The 27,523-nt window shown below is 39.0% G+C and overlaps 1 protein-coding gene across 3 annotated transcripts in view; it reads right to left on the bottom strand.

The window, feature by feature from the left end:
- The window catches only part of MAPK6 (mitogen-activated protein kinase 6), a 34,543-nt gene that overhangs the window by 6,223 nt on the left and 797 nt on the right, over nucleotides 1–27,523 (bottom strand). For 2 of the 3 annotated variants that reach the window (XM_019932896.3, XM_019932898.3), the window contains exons 2-4: nucleotides 7,434–8,614; nucleotides 5,277–5,421; nucleotides 2,767–2,931 (exon numbers count right to left, since the gene is read on the bottom strand). In XM_019932896.3, the coding sequence (XP_019788455.1) occupies nucleotides 2,767–2,931; nucleotides 5,277–5,421; nucleotides 7,434–7,988 (865 nt within the window). In that variant the 5' untranslated portion in view covers nucleotides 7,989–8,614. Of the gene's footprint in view, nucleotides 1–2,766; nucleotides 2,932–5,276; nucleotides 5,422–7,433; nucleotides 8,615–27,337; nucleotides 27,487–27,523 lie in introns of those variants that run through there. The other variant, XM_019932897.3, reaches the window with a different exon arrangement.

Here is a 27,523-nt window from a genome sequence, read left to right as displayed (position 1 = left end):
ACCCAAAGCAATCTACAGATTCAATGCAGTGGCATTCTTCACAGAATTAGAACAGAAATTTTTACAATTCGTATGGAAACACAAAAGACCCTGAACAGCCAAAGCAATCTTGAGAAAGAAAAATGGGAGTTGGAGGAATCAGGCTCCTCAACTTCAAACTATACTACAAAGCTACAGTAATCAAGACAGTATGGTACTGGCACAAAAACAGAAATACAGATCAATGGTAAAGGATAGAATGCCCAGAGATAAACCCACACACATATGGGCACCTAATTTACAACAAAGGAGGCAAGAACATACAATGGAGAAAAGACAGCCTCTTCAATAAGTGGTGCTGGGAAAACTGGACAGCTACATGTAAAAGAATGAAATTTGAACACTACCTAACACCATACACAAAAATAAACTCCAAATGGATTAAAGACTTAAATGTAAGACCAGACACTATAAAACTCTTAGAGGAAAACATAGGAAAAACACCCTTTGACATAAACCACAGCAAGATCTTTTTAGACCCACCTCCTAGAGTAACGGAAATAAAAACATAAATAAACAAATGGGACCTAATTAAACTTAAATGCTTTTGCACAGCAAAGGAAACCATAAAGAAGACAAAGACAACCCTCAGAATGGGAGAAAATATTTGCAAATGAAACAACAGACACAGGATTAATCTCCAAAATATAAAAACAGCTCATGGAGCTCAATATCAAAAAAACAAACAATCCAGTTAAAAAATGGGTGGAAGGCCTAAATAGACATTTCATCAAGGAAGACATATAGATGGCCAAGAGACACATGAAAAGATGCTCAACATCACTAATTATTAGAGAAATGCAAGTCAAAACTACAATGAGGTATCACCTCACGCTGGTCAGAATGGCCATTATCAAAAAAGCTAGAAACAATAAATGCTGGAAAGGGTGTGGTGAAAAGGGAACCCTCCTGCACTGTTGGTGGGAATATAAATTGATACAACCACTATGGAAAACAGTATGGAGTTCCTGAAAAAACTAAAATTAGAACTACCATATGACCCAACAATCCCACTACTGGGCATATACCAAGAAAATCATAATTCAAAAAGAGACATGTACCACAATGTTTATTGCAGCACTATTTACAATAGCCAGGACATAGAACCAACCTAAATGTCCATCAACAAATGAATGGATAAAGAAGATGTGGCACATATATCCAGTGGAATATTACTCAGCCATCAAAAGAAGTGAGTTATTTGTAGTGAGGTGGATGGACCCAGAGTCTGTCATACAAAGTAAAGTAAGTCAGAAAGAGAAAAACAAATACCGTATGCTAACACATATATGTGGAATCTAAAAAAGAAAAAAAAAACGGTACTGATAAACCTAGTTGCACGGCAGGAATAAAGAGGTAGATATCAAGAATGGACTTGACATGGGGTGGGAGGGCAAAGCTGGGGCAAAGTGAGCGTAGCATCGACATATATACACTACCGAATATAAAATGGTTGGCTGGTGGGAAGCAGCAGCATAGCACGGGAGATCAGCTCGGTGCTTTGTGATGACCTAGAGAGGCAGGATAGGGAGGATGGGAGGGAGCTTCCAGAGGGAGGGGATATGGGGATATGTGTTATGCATATGGTTGATTCGCTTTGTTGTGCAGCAGAAACTAACACAGTATTATGAAGCAATTAGACTCCAATAAAGATCCATTAAAAAAAAAGAAATTAAGTGGTAAACTATAGAGAAAGGGAGGATGAAAGGTAAGAATGGAGGGAAATTTAAGACTGGGTATTCATCTAACGACACTAGTGGGAACAGGGTTCCTAGTAGTCTTAATGTGTTAATTCACATGTACTTAATCTTATTTGCTTTTTCCCTCCGATGATCATGAACAGAACGTGAGAAAAGCTTAAGATGTTTAGGAAACTATATATTCCTATCTTTATGATTCATGAAAGAACTATTACAATCCTGGCATTGATGTAGCTAAATACAGTATGATAATTCTTAAAGATAATGAGACACAATCAACTTTTACAAAAGATGTTTTTCATGTCTAATGCTCTTCTTTTAAAGAATGTTATCTTATTACAGATAACTATTACAGGAGTTAGACTTTTGTATCTTATTTATATCAACAAACCCTAAAGATATGTCTTATTTTGAGATATGAAATTAATTACTTTAGTGGTCAACAGTTTTGATTCTCCCCAAGTTCCTACTACTTTCAAGTCTGCACAAACTCTCACATTTAGCACCTAATATTACTAACAGTGATGGGCCAACTTTTATGTACGAAGTTTGCTCACATGGAGTTTTGATCTCTCCTCCTTCTCTTCCTTGCTCTGAAACCTTTGCTTTCCCTGACTCAATTCCCTCTTTCATATCTAAATCACATTTATATTCACACCCACACTTATGTATCATATAACCCTCACAGAACCCTATTCCAGCTTAGTGAGAGTCAGTGATTAATCTGTTCACCTAGCGTAGACAATCAGAGGTGTAAGCTGGAAAAGTAGATGGAGTTAGAACCAGGAGAGAGGGGTTACTTTCTGGAATCTAGAAAATTATTCAGAGCAAAGAAACAGATCCCAGCCTAAGTGCCAGGCCAAAAAAGGGAAAGCCAGTGCTGAAGTTTTAGGTATACCTTAAAGTGTCTAAAGACTATTTGCGAGAATGCTACATATCTAAGGATAAAAAGCTAAAGCTTCCCTACACAAATCCTGCTTACACACAAACACACCATTACATGATGCCTACTCTTCAGTCACAATACCTTCTCGACTAATTCCCGGAAGCAGCTGAGTTAAAGGTTTGTGTGGCTCAGTCATGTCATTTCTAATGTAAACTGGAATAACGCTGAGAAGCTCCTGACGATCTTCCTCATGTACGACAGGAATAGATTCTAAAATCAGCTGCATCTGTTCAAGTTCATGTGCACCTGAGATCAAAAAAACACCAAATACAACAGGAATAAACACACTGTTTACTTATTGGCAATAAACATTCTAAAGCTATAGGAAAGTAACTTAAATATTGTAATGAACACTGGGGGGAAAATTGTTTTAACTGAATCATTAATCAGATTTCACTGCACTGAATATCATCATCAACCTGCTCAAAAAGCATATCTATTTCAATTACTGCTCACTGATATGTTTAGTTTTAGCTGCTTTGTTTCCATAAGAAATTGACTTGAAGTCTGGCCTCATATTAAGGTACCATAAAGTAGTGAAAAAAGCAATGAATTGAGATTTAAAGACCTAGAATCTAGTCCTAACTATACCACTAATTAACTCACTGTAACTCTGAGAATACTTAACATGGTGATGACTTAATTTCACTCTCAATAAAACAGAGGCCTGGACTAGATTTGTGAAACAAAAAGTTTTATAGTTATATATTAGGCTCAGTTAACATTTCAGGACCACTATTAAAGAAATAAAAGGGGAAACACTTCAGGCTAAATGGGCAACTAAAATTTTAAAAAAACCATTCATTTGCTTTTCCACTTATTTCTAGAAATTCATTCAACATTCAAAATTTTTCTTGAGTGCCTACTATGAGCAAGGCACTTTAGAATACATCTATGAAACAAAACCGAGCAAGTTCCTGCTTTCATAAAGCTCACAATCTAATGGAGGAAGACAGATAATAACTCTGTAAACATTCACATCAAACGGTGACAAATGCTATGAAGAAAAATAGAGTAAGCTAAGGGGGACAGGAGCACTGTTGGGCGTAGGGTTAATTTATATTAACAACCAAGGATGACCAAGGAAGGCCTCACTGAGAAGCTGAAAATTAAGGAAGTTAGGAAACACACCATACATTCATATGGAGGAAAGGAGTTCCAGGAAGATGAGAAAAGGCCCAAAGGCCTACAGGAGACAGTGGGCTTGGGATGTCCAAGAAACAACAATTAGGCAAGTGTAGCTCAAGTAGAGTGGCTCGGGGGGAAGTGATAGGAGATGAGGTCAGTGGTACCAGAACAAAAGAGTTTACTTTATCCTGAATTTGATAAGAAGCCATTGTAGAGTTTTGAACACAGAAATGACATGAGCGATGTTTTCAGAGAACTACTACACTGCTATGTGGTAACTAGACCACAGACAGCAAAGGTTAAAGCAGGAAAGCCAGTTAGGAGGTCATGCATTAGACCAGGAGAGGCATAATGGTTTACTGAACTGGCAGGAGGTGGGTAGTGATAGAGATACTAACAAGCAGTTAGATTCAGGACATATTTTGAAGGAAGAGCCTGCAAGATCTGTGCTGAGAGAAGTGAAAGATGATGCCAAGATTTTGGCCTGAGCAACTAAGAAGTGGGTCTGATTTACTAAGATGAGGAAGAGAGCAGAAAGAGAAAGTATGAGGGAGAAATATCAGGAAGTCAGTTTTGGATAGGTTAAATTTAAGATGCCATTAGACATCCAAGTGGAGATACTGAGTAAGACCGAAAAATAAGGCTAGGACACTTACCATAGGTTAAAAATACACAGATTTCCAATGAATGCTTAGTCCTTGCCTTTATTGCTCTGTTAATATATTGAGGCCTATACTAATCAACACTTAGATCTCCCTCATGTTGCTTTTACTGGATGGATCACAAACCTACCGAAGAGGCTTTAGAAGGGAACTATCACTGAATCTTTCAAATCATTTCACTTGTTTGAGTTCTTGTTAAAATTCTCTTTAATTAAATGTTTAAAGTTTAAAGGGTTTAAGATCGAAAATTACATTATTTAGAGGTTTTTTTTTTTTAAATCCACCTTAACTAAAAACTCTCTCACGCATGTTTTTAGACTCCTTCATAGCACCAAACTCTGCAAAAATTGGTTGTTTCTGAAATATCACAGCAGTCAGGCAACAGGATATGGCAAATCAAGCAACAGGGTTGACAGGGGACACAGAAAGAATTACAGAATTTTCAACAACTGCTAAAAAATTTTACCAGGAAGTGACAAACACTGACAGAATCAGGCAACTCAGGTATCATTTAACACAAATAACCTAACAAATACTATGGATCTACAAAATATGAAATTATGTTTAAGAAGATATATGCTAAAGAACACTAGAATTCTGACTAAATTTACTGAGTGAACAATTCAGTGAATACGTAAGTTTTCTCAATTTTTTAGATATTAAAACCATTTTATCTTTTCATTTTAATATTCTACACTACAATAAATTGTTTTAAATCTTACATAAGTCTTGCTTCATAGATATATACAAAATTATTTCTCTCTGGGATAATTTTTTCCCCTGTATTTTAAAATTTCTAACCTGCAAAGAGGGTTTTACCAGTCAGCATTTCAGCAAAGATGCAGCCTGCAGCCCACATGTCAATCGCTTTCGTATAATTATTAGGAGAAAGTAAAAGACGTGGAGATCTGTACCATTTAGTAACCAATCCTTCAGAAAGATGACCCTGAAAAAGGAACAAAAATATACTTTTTACTTTAGCTGAATAACAGTACATAAAAAACATGATTCACTAAAGAATCCTTAATCTAAAAACAAACTGTAATTGTAAAATCCTAAAACAATACTGTTGATTTCTATGCCTATTTTCAAGTCTCTTGCACTTGTGAGCATGAATGGAGGTTAAACTCCCCCTGTAATGTACCATCTATAAAATTATGTTCACGTGAAGTCTGCTAGCCAAAGTATACGATAAGAATTTAGTGTTAGGGCTTCCCTGGTGGCGCAGTGGTTGAGAGTCCGCCTGCCGATGCAGGGGACACGGGTTCGTGCCCCAGTCGGGGAAGATCCCACATGCCGCGGAGCGGCTGGGCCCGTGAGCCATGGCCACAGAGCCTGTGCGTCCGGAGCCTGTGCTCCGCAACGGGAGAGGCCACAACAGTGAGAGGCCCGCGCCACAAAAAAAAAAAAAAAAAAAAGAATTTTAGTGTTAACTCTAGGCCACATATTCAAAACAGGTTTCAGAGGAAGAGCTATTTTTCATTTCAAGTCTCACGTTAATAAAGGAGCAGGTATGCTTTAAATCAATGAGAGAAAGGCAGGAAAGAGCACCAGAGGTGCTATTTAAAAACGCATTGCTGGGGCTTCCCTGGTGGCGCAGTGGTTAAGAATCCTCCTGCCAATGCAGGGGACACAGGTTCAAGCCCTGGTCTGGGAAGATCCCACATGCTGCAGAGCAACTAAGCCCATGCACCACAACTACCGAGCCCTCGTGCCGCAACTACTGAAGCCTGCACACCTAGAACCCATGCTCCGCAACAAAAGAAGCCACCACAATGAGAAGCCCACACACCACAACGAGTAGCTTCCGCTTGTTGCAACTAGAGGAAGCCTGTGCACAGCAACGAAGACCCAACGCAGCCAAAAATAAATTAATTGATTTTAAAAATAAATAAAATAAAAATGCATTGCCAATCTCCTTACTGACAATCCAGCAGACCTGGCTTTACTGCATACCCCATTCCTAATCAATTTTACTACTTTACATTTATGAATTGTTTGACAGAAACAGTTACACATATATTGCCTTATCTCATCTTCAAAACAACCCTGAGAAAATGTGAAGGTAGATATTAACACAGATTAAAGAATCTGCTTAAGGTCATATAGCTTAGTTGGATGTAGAAATTAACTCAATTTTAGATAGTGTAACTTCTAGTTCAGTGTTCCATCTACAATACTTTACTGTTATCCATAAAGAGGATGTGGTCATCCATTTCATTTTGGTACTTAATTTCTATGTTAAAGTTGTTTTTTTTTTTAAATTAATTATACTCAGTGTGAGATGATACATGAAAATGAAAAGATTTGTCTGAAACATGTGCTATGGGAAGCCAAGCAAGCAGGCCTCCCACGGATGCTTTATAACCAAAGCAGCTCCATTTTTACATTTTGAACATCAGGATCCCACATATGATTTCATTTGAAAACTAAAAGACCAGAGTTCAGCTCAGAAAATTAAAGCAAGCTTTTATTTAAGGCAAAGTTACTATGAATCCTTCTGGCTATTCTTATTGTCTACTTTATGCGAATTTAGATTTCAAACTAAACTAAGTTTACTAAACAAGGCAAAACAGAATAGTATACTCGAATGGACCAAAAAAAGGTATAAAAGTTGAAATAGCAACCCCTATTACCTTCAGATAGAACCACCTTCTGCCCTAAACACATAAGGATATATCCTACTTTTAAATAAGGGAGAATTTCAGTTATATAATAAATATAAATATATAAATCAATATAATAAATAACCATACACTTTTAAGAATTTGTATTTAATCAGGATTCTACTCCACCTTCATTTCAAACACAGGGAGACTGTGAATGGAAAAAAGGTACTATGTAAAGTTTAATACAATTAACTAAAATTTCTGCCACAACACACAAAGGAAACATAAGCACTTATATCTGATGATGTATATCAGTTTAAAGGTCTGTCTCAGCTGACTTTCCACATACCTTATGGGAATAATGAGGATCCATGATCCGTGCAAGACCAAAGTCGCCTATCTTCAGCACCAAGTCTTCAGTGTTAATGAAAAGATTAGCTGGTTTGAGATCTCTGTGCAGTACGTTTGCTGAGTGAATATATTTGAGCCCACGTAGCAGCTGATACATGAAAAGCCTGGCATGCTCTTCCAGTAACGGGCCCTGCTCCAGGACATTAGCCAAGTCTGTCTCCATGTACTCCTGAACAATGTAAACACTGTTCAGTTCAGTAAGAGAGCCCACATCATCTGTTAACTGGCTTCCACTAGGACCAAGAATTTCAAACACCTTCACAATGTTATCATGGTCAAGTCTTCTAATAATTTTGATTTCACGCAGAGCATGTTTAACACTCTGGGGATCGGTAAGGACAATTTTCTTGATGGCTACTCTTTTGTCACAGTCATTGTCTACAGCAGAAAAAACCAAGCCATTGCCTCCACAACCCAATGGTTTTAAGTCCATATACCTAGAGCCCAGATCAAAACCATGAATGTTCATGAGACTTTCAAATTTCTCTGCCATTCTGAAACCCTTACTATTGCCTTTTCCTTTCGTATTGTTGAACTTGTGTAGATAAGGAAGAAAGCTGGCATCAAAAGGAAAGATCTTTCAAAAAGGTAGAAAAAAAATAATTTTGCTTCCACAGCAAGATGGTTTCATTGCATATGCCAACCAGGCCCGTTGAGTTCCCCTTAGATTTAAAGCTCAAAAAGCTCTACTCATACTGAGAATTAAAAAGATTGCAGTACTCATAGTTCAAGAAAGGGGCAGCAACTCTGCAGACATTTAAAGAAAACACTCAAGAAACTCAAACGGAATGAAATGACATACTATGCACTCAGATTTACTGTGCTGAAGGATTTAACATTTAACAAAAATGTGAATAAATATGCACACAACAGGCTTCTATGAACATTCTCCTCACAGTGCAGATACATTCAGTGTTGGACTGGTCCTGAGCAGCATCATTCTAAGGTGCTGGTAAGCACTATTTCCGTTTTGCTTCTTTTCTTCCTTTGTTGCTGTATATTTCAACAGGAAGCCCTGGTGGCTGTTGGTTAACAGAAGATGTCTTTTGTTAGTGATCAGGTGGCTCCAGCTCACCACAATCACAATCAAAGCTACCGTCCATCTTACTCTGATACAACCTGGAGGATGAGAAAAAAGAAGGAAAAGAGTCACCACTGTAGGAAATGCTTTTTTTTTTTTGGCTGCACCTTGTGACAGGCGGAACTTCCCCGACCAGGGATCAAACCCATACCCCCTGCAGTGTAAGCGAGGAGTCTTAACCACTGGACCACCAGGGAAGCCCAGGACATGCTCTTTTATTCAACTCTATAAAATGACACAACTGGGCATTTAGCTATAGGCTACTACTGGTACATTAAACTTACGTATTTATAGTCACTAAATGGAAAGATGACCCTCAATCAAAAACAGCTATCCATGTTGTAAGCAATTCACATGTGTTGGCTCAGACTCCAGATCCCACCATACTAGATTCTTTATATTATTTAGGTCATTAGCTTGTATAATTTCTTAAATGTCAATGAGCAAAGGAAGGCTCAGAATATTTTTAAAGAATTCTCTAGAATTTTTGAGGGGTAAAGCATTAGTAACATTTTTCTAAAAATATATATATAATAGCCTGCAATGTGTTAGTTTGTTAAAGAACATGTTTACTGGGCTTCCCTGGTGGCGCAGTGGTTGAGAGTCCGCCTGCCGATGCAGGGACATGGGTTCGTGCCACGGTCCGGGAAGATCCCACATGCCGCGGAGCGGCTGGGCCCGTGAGCCATGGCCACTGAGCCTGCGCGTCCGGGAGCCTGTGCTCCGCAACAGAAGAGGCCACAGCAGTGAGAGGCCCACACACCGCAAAAAAAAAAAAAAAAAGAACATGTTTACTTATTAACTCTGCCTAACAATATCTAATGAACGAAAGTGTAGCAGTACAAATAAGAAATTTGCCGAGCATGTTCTTAAATTTACATAGGAGTGAACTTGAACAGTGAATAAACCTATGAATAAAACCCATGAAATGATGTTTAACTTCACTGGTAATCAGAAAAATTACTTCATGAAGATAACATTTCAGATTGATTAAGAGTCAGCTGTTAATATCAAGTCTGGAGAGCAATGTGGAAAAACAGGAACTTTCATACAATATTGGTGAGAGTTTAAATCAGTAAGACCATCAAAGAGCAATTTGGCATAAGCAAATAAATAAGGATCATACCTATGACTTGGCAATTTTTCTTCACGGACAGGTCCCTAGAGAAATGCTTGCAAATGAACATGCAAATGTTCATTTTCTTTGTAAGGGCAAAATATCAAAAAAAGCCTAAACTTTCAACAATAAGAGAATAAATGAGTTATACTCATATAGTGAACTACTATATAATAGTAAAAAATGAATAGAGATGGTTGAAATCACCAAATACACACTAAATTTAAAAAGCAAATGCAGAGAGAAATGTGCATGCTGAAACCAGTTATATCAAGTGCAAAATGATGCTTTTAGGGTGCATTCAGATGTAGCAAAAGTAAAAAAAACATAAGATTGATAAATAACCAATTCATAATAATGATTACCTTGAGGAATGAAGGAAGGGATAAGAATCAGGGTAGGATTACACAGCACTCTTCAACTGTATCTTTAATGTGTTAGTTCTTAAAAAAAAACTGAAGTGTGACAAATTATTAGAATGTAGATAAATGATCCTAATGGCAATAGCTTATTTAATAAAAACTGATTATTTACTATCCCTGAGTTATTTTAATAAATATGAGTGTTTCTTACATCTACTTAATATTGTGAAAGACGTTAATAGCATAATAGCTTTCTTTGTTTCACTATGACAGAGATGGTTTCTTCTGCATGCAAGTATTTTGTCTGCTTCTCAGAAATAAAAAAATAAACACAGACTCCGCAGACTCCGAAAAATTCTGTAGCTTATCAGTCTATTTGTAGTAAAACATTTAAAAGTTAAATTAAGGTTTACAAATAAACTTTTAAATAAAAAAATACTTCAGATTTTTAAAGGGCTTTAATTAATATTGTGTGCCTCCCCCCACTCCAATTTTTTCTATTTGTATACATCTTGATTCTTCCTGTTCCCTACCAAATATCTTAGAAAAAAATCAGTATATGTCAGGACTTCCCCGGTGGTCCAGTGGGTAAGACTCCATGATCCCTATGAAGGGGGCTGGGATTCAATCCCTGGTTGGGGAACTAAATCCTGCATGCATGCCACTACTATGAGTCTGCATGTGGCAACTAAAAGATCCTGCGTGCCACAACTAAGACCCAGTGCAGCCTAAGTAAATAAATAAATAAATAAATAAATAACAATGATTCTTAAAAAAAAATAAAATAATTGTTCATTAAAAAAAAGTATTTTTCAAAGGCTGTCCACTGTTTCTGAAATTTACATTTCTAGTCTCCATGTGAAATAGAATGTTTGTTCACACCTACCTTCTTGCCCAACATAGACAATTCCTTAAAGCTCAGTCAAGTTTTAAGTTTTTGATAAAGGTACATTTTTATGTCAGTTTAACAGACTTGACATAAGAACAGTAAAACCTCTAGGTACTCTCTTAAGCTTCTAGTTTACTAATATAGCAATCATGGGCAAGCAGAAATAAGGCTTTGCTAAAAACAACACCACTGGGACTTCCCTGGTAGTCCTATGGTAAAGAATCCACCTTGCAATGCAGGGGGCGTGGGTTCGATCCCTGGTTGGGGAACTAAGATCCTGCGTGCCCTGGGACAACTAAGCCTGCGAGCCTCAACAAGAGAGCCCACGCGCTGCAACCTACAGAGCCCCCGCACTCTGGAGCCCGTGTACCACAACTAGAGAGAGAAAACTCGCACACCACAACTAGAGAGAGAAAACCCAAGCGCCACTAGAGAGAGAAAACCCGCACACCACAACTAGAGAGAAACCCAAGCGCCGGAATGAAGAGATCCCGCATGCCTCAACAAAGATCTCATGTTCCTCAACGAAGACCCGACGTGCCCCCGCCCCACGAAAAAAAAACACCACTATCATCCAAGAGCACGACAGTAGGAACTGCAGCCAGATTATGAGACATCTTTACTCAGATTATGAGAGATCTCTGCTCAAGACCTCCAACCACAACTGCCCCCTTTCAATTTCAGTGAGACCAAGAAGCACTACAGAGCAGAAACAAGTGGAAGGATGAGAATGCCTCTTCAGAAATCTCAATGACTGGTCAGCATTTACGGGGTAAAGAGTGGGTAAAAATTCATCTTGGGGAAGGCAGGAGTTTTACCTACGCTGAGAACTGCAGAGTTCTCATTATAGATTCAGATGATGACTATATTGAAAGCCTTAAGCAGACTTTACAGAAATGAGACCAATCTAAAGAAACAAGGTAATATTTATCAACAAAACTGTAATTCCACTAGACAGTGAGGACTGTACCAATAAAAAATTGGCGGGGGGGGTAAAGGAGAATATCCCATTATTTACAATAGTGCTTGCTCAGTGAGTTGCCTCACTGTCTGTGAGTAGTACTCTTTGAAGTCCTTCAGTATCTATTAGACCAAAAGCTATTTATTTAGCACCTTTTCATCCAGGAGCTTGAAGAATAAGCTCACCTTAAACAGTAAGTTGGAGGTAATGTTATACCTCTGCATGATAAAGTAGATCCAGTAAATGTTTCCAATTCAGTCCCACTCCATTCAGCAAGTATTTGCTAATTATATGTTATGTACTTGTCAATATACTAAGCACTGGGGATAAAATGGTAAGTAAAAATAGGCTTGGGCCCTGCCCTCATGGAGTTTATGGTATGGTTGGAGACAAACAATAAACTAACAATATGAAAAAGGAGAATGCAGAAGGGAAAAATGGTTCCAGATGGTACAGGATGGTATGAGAGCCTAGACATTGGGGGATCTGACGTAATTAGAGGTCAGGATATATGCCTCTGGAAGCCCTAAAAAGCCAGAGGTCTCCCATGCTCCTCCTTAGTGACCATGAAAACAGCTTCTTCCTTATCACCTTGACCCTCATGGCAGTTATATTCCAAATCCTGATCTCTCCAATCACCTCCATCTTTCATATCCATCAGGGAGTTCCACGGGCATGCACATGCAACTCAACTGGATCAGCAGATTACTCATCAGAGCATTCTCCATCCACATCACCAACCTCTAGAAATGTCTCATTTATACCATTTTCTCCACCATCTTTCATGTTTAACCCCATAAAAGCAAAGTTCAAGGCTTAGACTCTGGAAGGATCTGTGATTCTATATTCCTTTTGCACTTTCCACACACTTCAAGGGAGGAAAGGGAAAACTATGACAGGACAGCAACTTAAAAATGACCCTTCCCACCACCTTTGCAATTTCTGCCTCCAAATATTACCCATTCCTACCAACAACAGGGTTGACACTGCGTTTGTTGCTTGGAGAGAGATCACTGTTTAAGTTTTAATTAGCTGAATCAATGTTGTTTTGTTTTTAACAATTTGGTAAATAAAATGAAGTACAAAGAATGATTTATAAGGATGAAACTGGCTCTTTGGTTTTCTTTCAGTGATTCACCATAACATGGAAGTAAAAGCTCTCTATGTAGCCCAGGCTGGGTACCAGTTTCCAACATTTACATGCAGTTTCCTGAAGCTGCATTAGCCACAACTGTTGCCTCAAGCTCTCCTTTCTTCCTGAAATTGTCTCCTGCTTTCAGTCAGTTAGCCTACCCCTACACCAAGAGAAATGCAGGTACTCTGAGTCAAGCCTAAGTGTATGAACTAAAGTTATAAAATGCAAAAGAAAGAAAAGACAGTAGAATAACTTCACTCTGCCCCATCTCCACATTCTACAGAAATTGGATTTTCTTTCCTTTCTTATCCAGGAACAACCTGGTCAGTGTCACAAAGTACAAAGTTTGAGGTGAGGGCCTTAAACATAAAGGTTATTTGTCCGGTTTTCTCTTCCATCTTCTATTCTGCTGCTTCTGAGGTTAAATGCTGACTTGGGTCATCTGGCCTGATCATACTCACTCAAACACCCCCCCCACCCCACCCCCCGAGCTCTTGCCTATTTAGCTCTTTTCCAGGGTGAAGTGAGTAATTTGAGTTAACTGGCATTCAGCCAGCCTCACATCTCCTCAGCCAAAACCCAGCTGCTTTTGGAGAGAAGGGAAAGGTTGAGTTCTGCTTACATTCACCTACGACTGTCTCCTAACCCTGGCACAGAGAGGTGTTGTTATAGCAAATTCACCCTTCCCGAAGATCATGTTCTCAAGCTCTCATCGAAGATACTAAGTTTCTAGGGCAGAGAAGGTCAAAGGGTACAGCTTAACTGCTTGCTTATATACATTCTTGACAAAGCCCTCACTCCTAATGTAGGGTAGCCCTCAGAGTTACCAGGGACCCCTCTCAGGATTTAGACCTAGAGGAGGTCCAAAGTGCAAACCAGTGTCAGTGAATCATCTTAGGGACCTGGCTGGTGTGGGAAGGAGGACCTTAACACTTGAGCCCTGAAGACTAACAGGCTTTGCCTGCTCTCAGTAACTACTGTAAGCTACACAGAAGAACTCTCAAAGATGGATGATTACATAGCTTCTAATAAAATATCCAGTTTTTTAAAAACTCCTCTTCTACTCCTAACTTCTGTTCTTAAATTGTCTGTAACTTTGCCTAAATAACACTCAGCCATTTAAAAGGCCATTATAAAATAAATGTCATTGTTTACTTTGATGTTCATTTCTAGTTGCTATTTAATTTACTCTAAGTACCTATATTGGAATATTTGAACTTCACAGACCAGATAAACAAGTCAAAGAATCTCTCTAAAGACGCTTCCAATTCTAAAAGTCTATGATTTATGAAAGCACCATATAAGTCTTTTATTTCACTAGTTTTTGCTCCCACTTATTATGGTGGGATGCCCAGAATGGTGGAAATGTGATTGAAATTACTATAAACCTAACATTAAACAAACATGATCCCTTCTAGAAATTTATGGATGGAAAATTTTTAATGACTGTAATAACCCTTCATTCTTCTCCTATCCTCTTCCTGCCTAAGCCCTCATTTCTAAGACTCCTCTCCTAACTAATGGTAAGGAAACACTTGAGGCAAATATATAAGTAGGAGACAAGTAGGCAGCCTCCTTCTTCAAGTACCTTTGGAAATCTGAAGACTCCAACCAAACAAAAATGAATATAAATTTCTGTAATAGTAGTCAAGATAGGTTATGCAGTGTTACAGTAACCGATAACCCTAAAATATCAGTGACTTAAACTTTTAAGTCCAGCTCATGCAACAAGACCAACATAGCTGTTATCTAAACTCTTGAAGTAGCTACCATCTCTGTCATTGCCACTCAGTGTGCCAGAGGGAAAGAAGAAGGAATATCGCACTGGTGCCTAAACCTTCGTCTAAAAATGATACACTTCACTTCTACTCACATTTTATTGACCAAAGCAGGTCACACTGTCCCACCTACTTCAAGGCAGTAGGGAAATGCAATCCCAACATGGCCCAGAAGCAGAGAGAACCTAGATTGTTTCGAACAGCTTTCACTAAAACAGCTTCAATTCTTCCATCCATCTGCTACATTTTTTTTTTTTTTTTTTTTTTTTGCGGTACGCGGGCCTCTCACTGTTGTGGCCTCTCCCCGTTGTGGAGCACAGGCTCCAGACGCGCAGGCCCGGCGGCCATGGCTCACGGGCCCAGCCGCTCCGCGGCGTGTGGGATCTTCCCGGACCTGGGCACGAACCCGTGTCCCCTGCGTCAGCAGGCGGACTCTCAACCACTGTGCCACCAGGGAAGCCCCATCCACTACATTTTTATTCAACAAAACCTTTAGTGCTTACCAAATGCCAGGCATTCTTTTAGGCATTAAGGTACACAAGGGGTCAAAAAACAAAACAAAACAAAAAAACCTCATGGAGCACATATTCACTCCTAGAGCATCACAGTAACAACACACTCCATTGTAGTACATTCCTCCCTGTCCCACTAGGCCTTCTTTCTCTCTTCTCTTTTCTAATAGCATTTTCCTTCGTCTTTGGCCATCCACCCCCAATCTCATCTAATCTCTAATCTTCAAATCCTATCTTCATTTTCTAGGGCACCACTCCCTTCCCCTTTGTTGTAGCTGTATTTTAAAATAAAAGGTTTGGGGCCATGGCCGCTGAGCCTGCGCGTCTGGAGCCTGTGCTCCACAACGGGAGAAGCCACAGCAGTGAGAGGCCCGCGTACCAATAAATAAAATAATAATAAAATAAAATAAAATAAAATAAAAGGTTTGGAACTAAGTAGCTTTACTGACATTTTCTGATCATAGCTCCTGGTACTTAGTAAGCACCTTAAAAACTACTGAATGAATTAATGTAAATAACATATTCTACTTGATAGTAGAAAGTTTTGGACAAGCTCTACCCTCAATTTTTCAAAATCTGATCACATTCTGACCTACCAAGTGGGAACATCAGTGATGACTCCTAAATATGGTACTTTCCTTTCCATGCATTCCCCCAAGAGCCTCACCCTATGGTGAACACATAGGTCTGCCAACATCTGAAGAAAGCAACTGATTTCAACCCACTCAGACTGAAGAAACAAAAACACTTCAGCTTTGTTATAGCTCCTGGTTTGTTTTGCTGAGGTAGTGGAGAGGGACTGTGCCACTGAAATAGTATCCTATATAACCAGATGAGTAGGATTCTATAAAAAGTCCTACTAGCCTATATGACAGCAAGTAGGTATCATGAAGATATGCAAGACCCTGACATTACTCTGGTTTTACTGTTCTTTACTCCATCCTAGTAGGGTCTATGGCATCTAGCACCACAGCTTTCCAGACTATACATCAAATATAACAGCTGTCACTTTTGAGCTAACCCTGGTGAGGGTCTGAAGAAGGCCACATTGTGCAAGACCACACAAAACATTTCTGGACCTCATCAAATGGAGGCAACCACATGCTTGGTTAGAGAGTCCCCAACATTTTTTTTTTTTTAAGAGATATCCTTTTTTTAATTTTTAATTTTATTTATTTATTTTTGGCTGTGTTGGGTCTTTGTTGCTGCACGTGGACTTTCTCTAGTTGTGGCAAGCGGGGGCTACTCTTGGTTGCGGTCCGCGGGCTTATCGCGGTGGCTTCTCTTGTTGCAGAGCATGGGCTCTAGGCACGCGGGCTTCAGTAGTTATAGCACGTGGGTTCAGTAGTTGTGGCACACAGGCTTAGTTACCCGCGTCATGGGGGATCTTTCCGGACCAGGGCTCGAACACATGTCCCCTGCATTGGCAGGTGGATTCTTAACCACTGTGCCACCAGGGAAGTCCCCCCAAATTTTAAAAAAATGATTCAGATGGCATATAACTTTTCTGGAGTATCTTTCCTCCTTTGTTTCTCATTTTCTCCAGACTTGAACAAAGCTTGCAAAATAAAAAATCATGTAAGTTTCCTTTCAGATTCACACTATGGTTTGGCACTGCTGAAAAATTCCTGTCTGATTTCACTAACCCCATACTAAAAACAAAAACAAAGTAACATGAAGAGATCTGAAGTCTAGTCCAGGATCTGTGGCTAAATTAGCTTTGTAATCAAAGCATCTCAGATTTCTACATCTTAGTTCCTCATCAGGAAAATGATGGAGCTAAACTACGTGATTTCTATGGTCTCTTCCAGCTCCAAAATGTTTTAAGTTTAGTGAAAGGCTCAGGATTTCCACTCCTGATTAGTATGCAGAAAGTTGCAAGACACCATCACTCTCATCCTATAAACCCTGATAAGTTGAATAAGCTACAAAATTGTAGTTTTTTTGTTTTGTTTTTAAACATCAGGGGACTTCCCTGGTGGCGCAGTGGTTAAGAATTCACCTGCCAATGCAGGGGACACGGGTTCGAGCCCTGGTCGGGAAAGATCCCCCATGACGCGGGGAACTAAGCCTGTGTGCCAAACTACTAAGCCTGCACTCTCGAGTCCTTGAGCTACAACTACTGAGCCCGCGAGCCACAACTACTGGAGCCCGTGCACCTAGAGCCCATGCTCCGCAACAAGAGGAGCCACCACAATGACAAGCCCCCGCTCACCGCAATTAGAGAAAGCCCGTGCACAGCAACAAAGACCCAATGCAGCCAAAAATAAACAAATAAATTTTTAAAAAACACCAGAAAGGATGCAAAGAACTCTACATAAATTAAGTTCCAGAAAATGTCGAGCTCTTCATAAGACAAGAGACCATGGCTATTCTCATTCCTGGCAAAGTGGCAAGAAAACAAGAAATTTTCCACTAATAGGACTAAGAAGAAACCAACCAAATTTATAAACAAATTTTACTAGCTGAATGTGGATTCAGGTAACAGATTAGAATTCAGAGGAAGCCTAGTTACAAGCCCCACCTGCCAATTCTTCCCCACGGGTCCTCACTAAGGGCACAAGTCTGAAGTCAAGGCCGGAAAGCTGAGAGAAAATCTCATGAAGCATATAGGTCTCCACTGTGTACAAGACAGATGCCCTTTTTTTTTTTTTTTTTTTTTTTTTTTTTTTTTTGCGGTGTGTGGGCCTCTCACTGTTGTGGCCTCTCCCATTGCGGAGCACAGGCTCCGGACGCGCAGGCTCAGCGGCCATGGCTCACGGGCCCAGCCTCTCTGTGGCATCTGGGATCTTCCCGGACCGGGGCACGAACCCGTGTCCCCTGCATCGGCAAGCGGACTCTCAACCACTGCACCACCAGGGAAGCCCCAGATGCCCTCTTAAGGTGAAGGCCAAGACAGGAATATGAGATAAACCCCTCCAAGTCACTCTGAATGTAAGGCAGATATTCTTCATTAGAAAATGGGCAAAAACATGAGTTAAATAAAGAAAACCTGAGGTGGTACTGAGAAGCAAAGAAAATGTCCAAGCAATCCAAAGAGTTGGCAGCTAGGCTGAAAAGTAGAGAGCCCCAAGGTTCAGAAAGCTGACAGGGCAGAAGTATGTGATGAGAAAATGGACAAAAACTTTCCAAAACTGATAAAAGACATCAACTCACAAACCTGGAAGCTCAATGAACAGCAAGCAGGATAAATACAAAGAAACCCATACTTAGGCACATCATCAACTGTTGAAAACTGGGGAGTGGGAAGGGCGGAAGAGCAACTCTTAAAAGCAACTATGGAAAAGAGAAAAAGTATATACTAGGGAAAAACAATAGAAACAATGGCTGATTTATCATTAGAAACAATGAAAGCCAGAAGACAACAGAACACCACCTTTCAAGTTCCAAAAGAAACTATCAACCCAGAATTCTACATCTAGGAAAACATACTTCAAAAATGATGAAATAAAAACATTTCAAAGAGACAAAAGGGAAAAGAACTTGTCTCCAACAGACTTTCACTACAAGAAATGCTAAAAGAAGTTGCTTACGGTGAAGGAAAATGACACCAAATGGAACCCCAGATCTGCAGAAAGCAACAAAATCCCCAGAAAGGGTAAATAATTGGAAAATACAAAAAGCCTTTAAAACAAAACAAAACCCATGTTTAAATGTCTTTAAGAGACTATTGATTGTTTAGAGCAAAAATAATAATGTGCTGTAGCGGTTATAGCACATGTAGAAGTAAAACATAAGAGCACAATGTGCTAGAAGGGGGTAAACTGAATCATGCCATCGTAAGGTTTGCAGCGTTAGTGAAGTAGTTTATATTATTCAAAACAGACTGCGATAAATAATGAAAGGCTCATGGGTCATCTTTAAACACCTTGTCCCTTTTTGGCCATTATGTATACTTACTAACATGCCCATCAATGGGGAGTAAAGGGAAGGAAAAAGAAAACTAAGTAAATCAACAATTATCAGTAATGATTTATTTTGCCAAGCAGTTGTGTACTTTTACATCAATAATAATACAAACTAATACATTAACATTTAAATACCACAGATTCGGGACTTCCCTGGCGGTTGGGCAGGGGGCATGGGTTCAATCCCTGGCCTGGGAACTAAGATCCCACGTGCCACACGCATGGCCATAAATACATACACACATACGTACATACATACATATATACATACCACAAATTCACTGACACTTCCAAAGAAGATAGAAATTAACCATGTTACTCAAGATAAATACACATTTTATTATTTTTTCCCAAATATTTTAATTGAAATAATTTTGAGGGGCTCTACTTTCTACTTTAAAAGTATATAGTTTTTAAAAATTTAAGGACTTCCCTGGCAGTCCAGTGGTTAAGACTCTGTGCTCCCAACGCAGGGGGAACCGGTTCGATCCCTGGTCTGGGACTAAGATTCTGCATGCCATGTGGTGCGGCCAAAAATTAAAAAAAAAAAAAAAGAATTAAAAAAACTACATTATGGGGCTTCCCTGGTGGCGTAGTGGTTGAGAGTCCGCCTGCTGATACAGGGGACACGGGTTCGTGCCCCGGTCCAGGAAGATCTCACATGCCACGGAGCAGCTGGGCCTGTGAGCCATGGCTGCTGAGCCTGCGCGTCCGGAGCCTGTGCTCCGCAACGGGAGAGGCCACAACAGTGAGAGGCCCGCGAACCGCAAAAACAAAATAAATAAAAAAATATTAAAAAGTAAAAAACTGCATTATGGAGTACAGCTCAAAAGTTCTAAGTTGACGATATAAATAACATTATCTGGTACATATTTATCCTACATTATCAGCTTTTATAAAAGCAATTAATGAAAAACATTTGTATTATAAAGGAAGTCAGCACTGAACATGAGAATAGAATTTTAATAGTTGAATTTTAAAAGAACTGAATAAACAATAGCAAGCTTAAGAACGTAGTATGTGTGAAGCATACTACTCTTACACTAAATCCTCCTAACAACACTGCAAAATGGGTCCTAAGATCTTTAGAGAATTTAAATAATGCATTAAAAATCACATATCAGTGAGAGCCAGAATTTGAACCTCAGGTTTCAAATCAAAGCCCATGACTGTCTCTCAAATAATAATGTAATTTACTGACAAGTACACTACACATTCCCCCCCAACCCTTTAATAGTACAGTATATTTCTTATAGACAGAACATTCTTCTGCATAACCAAAATATAATCATCAAAGTCAGGAAATTAACACTGGCATAGTACTACTATCTAGTACTCAGATCCCATTTAAGTTTTTACAATTGTACCAATAATGTACTTGAGAGCTAAATAAACCCAGTTCAGAATCACATGTTACAATGACTACAATGCAATCTTTAATGTACTTTTTCCCTATAGAAGTTTAAGGGAGTCAAACAAACATTTTATACCGTGCACAAAAATTTACTGAGCACTTGGCACGTGTCAGGCACTGTTTCCTGGTACAGTGGAGAATAAGACAGTTAAGGTTCTTCTGCTTCCAAAGACTTTACATTCTAATGAGGAAAGATTAACAAGTAAACATAACTTCAGATTTGGCCAAGTGCTATGACTGGGTGACTTGGAAATGGCCATCTAAGGAACTGAAGCCTGAATAGTAAGACAGAACCAGTGTTGCTAAGAGATGGGAAAAGTGTGTTCCAAACAGAGGAAAGAGCAAATACAACCTAGAGCAGGACATAACTTGGTATTCTGGAGGAAAAGAAAAGATGCGACAGTGTCCTGAGCAAAAGGAGCAGGGACTGATGGCAAACACATGAGGCAGGATTCTGAATTTTATAACTAAGAAAGCTACTGAAGGATTTTAAGCAGACAACTGGCATGGTTTCATCTCCATTTTTTTTTTTTTTTCCGGTACGTGGGCCTCTCACTGTTGTGGCCTCTCCCGTTGCGGAGCACATGCTCCGGACGCGCAGGCTCAGCGGCCATGGCTCACGGGCCCAGCCGCTCCGCGGCATGTGGGATCTTCCCGCACCAGGGCACAAACCCGTGTCCCTTGCATCGGCAGGCGGACTGTCAACCACTGCGCGACCAGGGAAGTCCTGTTTCATCTCCATTTTTTTTTTTTTCATCTCCATTTTTAAAAGATGATTCTGGCTACCAGGAGGAGAATGCACTGAAGAAGATGGTCAAGTGAAAGCAGAGGCCGTTAAAAGCTATTTCAGTAGGCCACATGAAATGATGGCGACTGAGATTAGGCTGGTAGAAATGAAGATGTAAAACAGGAGAAATCAAAATCATATTTTGGAGACCAAGAAAACGTGATGATGGATTAGATATGGTGGATAAAGGGAAAAATAGGTTTTAAGGATAACTCCTAGGTGACAATTACTGAGATGGGGAAGACTTGGAGAACAATATGGGAGAAAGAGGTCTATTTTGGACATATTAAGTCTATTTAGGTGAGAAGTCTAAACCAGAAACAAACACTTGAGAACTATTCACATATAGATACTATTTAAAAAACTAAATTGAATGAGACCTCCTATGGAAAGAATCAAGAGAAGGGGGGAAAAAAGTCCAGGACTAACCTCTGGGATATGCCAATACTTAGAGGCAGGAGAGGAGAGAGAAGCCTGTAAAAAAAAAAAAAAGTATGACAAAGTGTGAGGTAGGAGGAATACAGGAATATGTGTCCCATAAACTAAGAGAAGCAGGAGAATACGCAGAAAACTGTGGTCAATAATACTGAATGCTGCTGCAAGATCCTTTAAGATAGAATTGGTAAATGGATATCACTGGTAACCTTGACTAGAGTACTTTCAGTGGTGAGATGGTGATAGAAACCAGTCTGGAGTTGAAGAGCAAATGAAAGTGGAGAGAGCACACAAAGACAGTTCTTGAAAATCTGCTTGAAAGAGGATCAGAGAAATGAGGCAGTAACTAGAGGAGAAGAATGTGGAATCAGGAGAGGGTTTATAACAGATTTCTATTCTATATCTGCACTGTCCAATACAGAGTCAATAGCTACACATGGCTACCAAGCAACTGAAATGTAGCTAGTATGACTGAGGAACTGAAGTTTTTTAAATTAATTTTTGTTTAATTAGCCACATGTGGCTAGTGGCTATATTGGACAGCATAGCTCTAGAGCACATCTGTATACCAATAAAGATGGCCCAACAGAAAGGGCAAAATTCAAGATGCAGGCAAGAAATGAGTCCTTAAGAAGTCAAGAGAAGGAATCTAGAGCACAAGTGGAGGAATGTACAAGGGATATAACATGAATGAAGCAAGGCAGGAAGCCATGTAATCGGTGGGAACCAACAAGACTTAAAATCAGAATATCCCTTAAGTTTGGTTGGAATCTTAAACATAAGACTAAATACAGAAGGCTATAAAAAGCTAATCACAAGGGGAAGGGAAGGTAATTCAAATTTACTATCTATTAAGTGACAGGCACTTTCTAAAACCAACTACTTCTGTTACTCAGAACCAACACCTTGTAAGTCACATTTTACAAATATGAACACTTTTGCTCCAAGAGGTAAATCAAGTTCACTGAAATCACACATACAGTAAATGTCAAGATCTGGACACAGGCCACTCTGACTTACTCTAGGGTTAGAATCTTACCACTGCATAAGGTGGGAGGTTAAGAACCACTCAATGTTTCTCTGCCTGGAAATAACATAACAAATGGCAGATCAATCTGGGAGCTTATCAACAAGTGGAAAAAAGCCTGGAGGTACTAGGCCAGAGGCAAAACTGTCCCCTCAATGCTATCTGCAAGATAATTAAGGAATATTTACTTAACAGGTTATTTTTAATATTTTTAAATCCAAGTGAAAATATCTTTACTGAGACAAATGGGAAAATGCATATTCTTGCAACTTTGAGTGTCTACATTACTGAACACAGGAGTATCAATCAGATAATTGGCATTGTTTTATAATAACTACTAAAATAATATCTGGGCATATTAGAAAAGCAGGTAGTTAGAAACCTACCGTCTCTCCAATTTGTAAATGAAGAGGGAAATTATTAAATTAAGCCTAATCAGTTATTTTTTTAGGGGTGATAAAAATATTTTATATTTTAATGTTATATGAACTCTCAACTCGACACATTTGTCAAAACTTATCAAACTGTACATCTTAGGATCACGCTCACCATGCTATAAATTCATACGTATCAGTTTTAAAATAAATTGCATATTTTTCATAAGTTATCAATTGCTTTTATAACATATCTATTTAATAAGTACCTAATACTCTTCTCAAGAATCAAGGAGAAAGATTAAATTTTTTTCCTTCAAAAAATCTGTTAGAAGAAAATTATACGTTAAAAGCCTAATCAGTTATTAAATTACAGCTTAGACTATTTTAAATTTAGTGTGGGCAAAGATCATCTAAATCTGTGCTGTCCAATATGGTAGCCACTAACTTCATGCAGCTATTTAAGTATAAATTAATTAAAATTACATATAATTAAATATTCAGTTCCTCAGGTGCACTAGCCACCTGTCAAATGCTCAACAGTCACATGTGGCTAGTGGTTATCTCATTGGACAGCACAGAATAAAACATTTCTATCATCACAGAAAGTTCTACTGGACAGTGATTAGATCCTCAATCTTCCTTTTGACTTTTTTTTTCAGGAGGGCCAATGGAAAGAGCAACTCAGAAGACCTGAGTTTTCCAAATCAGTCACTAACCAGCTGAGCAACTTATGTATGGTTACTTAGCAATGCTTCCAGAAATGAATGTGCATTTGAATCACCTAAGAATCTAGTTAAACTGCAGGTTCTAACACAGTAAGTCTTGAGATGGGGTCGAGATTCTGCACTTCCAACAAATTCCCAGGTGCTGCTAATACTGCTTGTCCAGAAATCACCCTGTGAGTAACAAGGTCTTAGATTTCTCTGGGCCTCAGTTTTTTTAGCTGTCAAATGATGTAACTGGGGGAAGATAATACCCATGACCCCTCCATAAAAACTAACATTTTATAGTTTTATAGTTGTATAGAATTAAATGCACACAGATTTCTCATACTCTTGAAGAAGCAGTCTCTTCCCTGAAGTAAATGCTAGGATTCTAACAAACAATTTTCGTGATACCATTTTTTCCCCATAAAAAAATATCAAATTTAAATGAATATCAATGGGAAAATGTGATTTGCTACAGACAATCAGTCTGGGTACTACTTTTCAGAAATGGATTTAAAAGGCTGACATGTATATAAGACAAACCTTTCTAAATGCATCACCTCCACATGACAAGCAACTCCCAGGAAAAAAAAGTAACTACAATTACATTATTGTTTTTATGAAGTCTCAGTCAGGGCTCTGAGCAATAAAACCGACCAAAATCCCCATACCCCTAGCAGGCAGTGGAGTAATGTAACAGGCCCACAAAACAGGCTGAAGGAGCTGACAGTGGGAAGCCAACAATGCCAGAAAGAATTTACTTTTGAGGCATCTTCTATTTTAACATGGGCCCTAGAGCATGCAATGCAAACAAGGAACTGGATAGCAGTGGTGAGGCTCATAGTTTCATAAGGCAATACCTCATAGAAAGGAGATAGGCTAACACACCCAGTTTGTTTATAAATTCTGAATGAAGCATGACAGGTAATTACCTGTATTCTCAAAACACACACACTGGAAATACATGTTCAACCTCTAAATGACAGGATGCTTTGAAAATCTATAATACTTTTAAATTTGTATTTTTAGATTTCCTTTAGTGGGAAATACAGTTTAAAGTTTGAATTAAATTTTACTAAAGCTCCCCTATATAAATCATACAACGTTCTTCCAAAATCTCTCCAAAGATCTGATTCTCATTAATACACTTTACTGCCCACAAACCCCTTCAAATAAATCACTGAGAAGATAAATCATATATACAAAGAAAAACTTGGGAGTGGGGAGTTTTTTCTCACTTTTAAAACAAACTGCTATCTCAATCTTCTTTTTTCCCTCAATCTTACTTTAAGCCAACCTGCTAAACAATGGCTTTCTACAATGGTCAAAATTATTTTATTACCAAATTTCAATGTAAGTCCTAAATTTGGAGCTGTACATTCAGCTTATCTTAGAAAAAGACTGATGAAAAAATAGTGCCTATAACAATACCTATTCTAAGTTGTCTTTATTAAAACAGCAAATTCATGTAGATCAGGAGAAAGCACTAAATATAATTCCATCAGAGTGAAATGTTCATATTAAGAGCTTTATCTGATTAAACACTGCTGTGCTTTTACAACACTTATTTAAACTACAGTAATTTCTAGATATTATAAAGATAACTTTTACATTACCAATGAAAACAAAAGGTTAATTTCTATCCACACCATAAAAGTACTATCTGTCCTTTGTAAATAATCCATAAGAAATCTCTCTCAATAATAACCAACGAACTGCTAGTATCAAGTATTTAATTGCAGCAACTAACCAGCAATTAATTTTACCTTTCCTCTCAACAAATATTACAAAATTCCACCTGCAGGATAAATGATATCCTTTTAAAATGCAATTTAAGAAGCCATTACTTTTTTACAGAAACTGTGGCTCCTCTATGAGAGAGACAATTATAATGTGTACAGGAGAATTTTAGCCTATCATTTAAAAAAATACAGTGTGTAAAAAAAAGGCCACGTAGCAGTCCGTGGGCAGGATGAGTCATCACCCAACTCAAAACTTGCAGCACTTCTAAGCTTCCTCCTACCCGACCCCATCCCCTTCAGCAATGTACCCTGAGTCAGCAAACCTTCCTATTTTGCCAGTTATGAATTCTCACGATGCTTAAATGAACTTATGCAAAATGCTGCAACACTTTTAGTACTAACATTTGTCATTAGAACATGTGCTTTTTTCCTATTGCAAAATTAACTGATCTTCAATCTTCTCTGGATTCCTTCTTAATCACAGAAAGTAGCAAACACTTTTAATCCTCTTTTGCAAATAAATGAACTGCAAAATGTGGTGATATATAATGGTTTTTCTAAATAATTCTCCATTTCCCAGAGTTTTTTTCTGAACAGTAATACTTAGGTGATTAAAACGTATCCTGCTCAAATCTGGCATATTTCCTACATGACTGCAATTACTGAATTTAGGACACCAATAAGCAATTTTACCAAGTTTCACAAGGCAATTCTTATTAAGTGATGTAACACATATATGGAAAAGGACTCCACGCTCCTTGGCACATGTAAACACGTTTGAACAACGACCCGTTAAAGAAGTGTAAAGTCTCTGCCACCCAATTAGAAATTATATTTCAAACATAAATATCTGACATTGCTAAGAAGAAACTCTAGAGGCAGTTCCCTTTCAGGGCCCAGTCCTGTTTGGTCCCTTCATTCTTCTAGCTCAGAACACTCATTCTTCTAGTCAGACCATCTCAGTTTCCCAACGTTAGAGAGAATGTGTCCAATCAGAACTTTAAATGACACGGCTAGGGCTTCCCTGGTGGCGCAGTGGTTGAGAGTCCGCCTGCCGATGCAGGGGACACGGGTTCGTGCCCCGGTCCGGGAAGATCCCACATGCCGCGGAGCGGCTGGGCCCGTGAGCCATGGCCGCTGAGCCTGCGCGTCCGGAGCCTGTGCCCCGCAACGGAAGAGGCCACAACAGTGAGAGGCCCGCGTACCGAAAAAGTAAAAAAAAAAAAAAAAAAATGACACGGCTAGACAAATCAAACAATCAGAAAACTACTCTGAAGCTGTTTTCGCTCCATTTTGTCCCCTGTTAATTTTTGTTTCCCTTGACAAACCATCTTGTACCTGTAAAAAAGTTAACACTCAGACTGACTTTGGGGAGCATTTTTAGCATTGAAGGAAAGAACATGAATTTTGCTGCAAATGCTGTAGGCTTCTAATTCCACCTCACCAGTTTCCCTTTACTGGACCTTTTCCAATGAGCGAGCAAAGGAAAAAATAAAACAGGAAAGGAATCAAAAATATCCTGCTCCGGGGCGCTCCCACATAACACCTGAACCAGTCTTACTAAGCCAAGGAACAAAAGGCGGCCAAAACGCCCTTAGTTTTCAACGCACCTCACCAAGTCAGGGGAAAATGCACAGCGGAGCGAGGAGGCCCCTTTTCAGTAAACTGACAAAACAAGTTTTCATTTGGGGACCTTCATGGACCACCACCGCTCCACGTCCCGAACGCAGCTCAGGCAAGGGTGTAGTAGAGGAGGAGGAAATTAGGAATTCCGATTCAGACGACTTTTTCTGTAC

Source organism: Tursiops truncatus, chromosome 2, assembly GCF_011762595.2.
Source record: "Tursiops truncatus isolate mTurTru1 chromosome 2, mTurTru1.mat.Y, whole genome shotgun sequence".
Taxonomy (NCBI): Eukaryota; Metazoa; Chordata; class Mammalia; order Artiodactyla; family Delphinidae; genus Tursiops; species Tursiops truncatus.
Note: the sequence above shows the minus strand (reverse complement) of the source record. Positions and strands in the feature narration are given on the sequence as shown.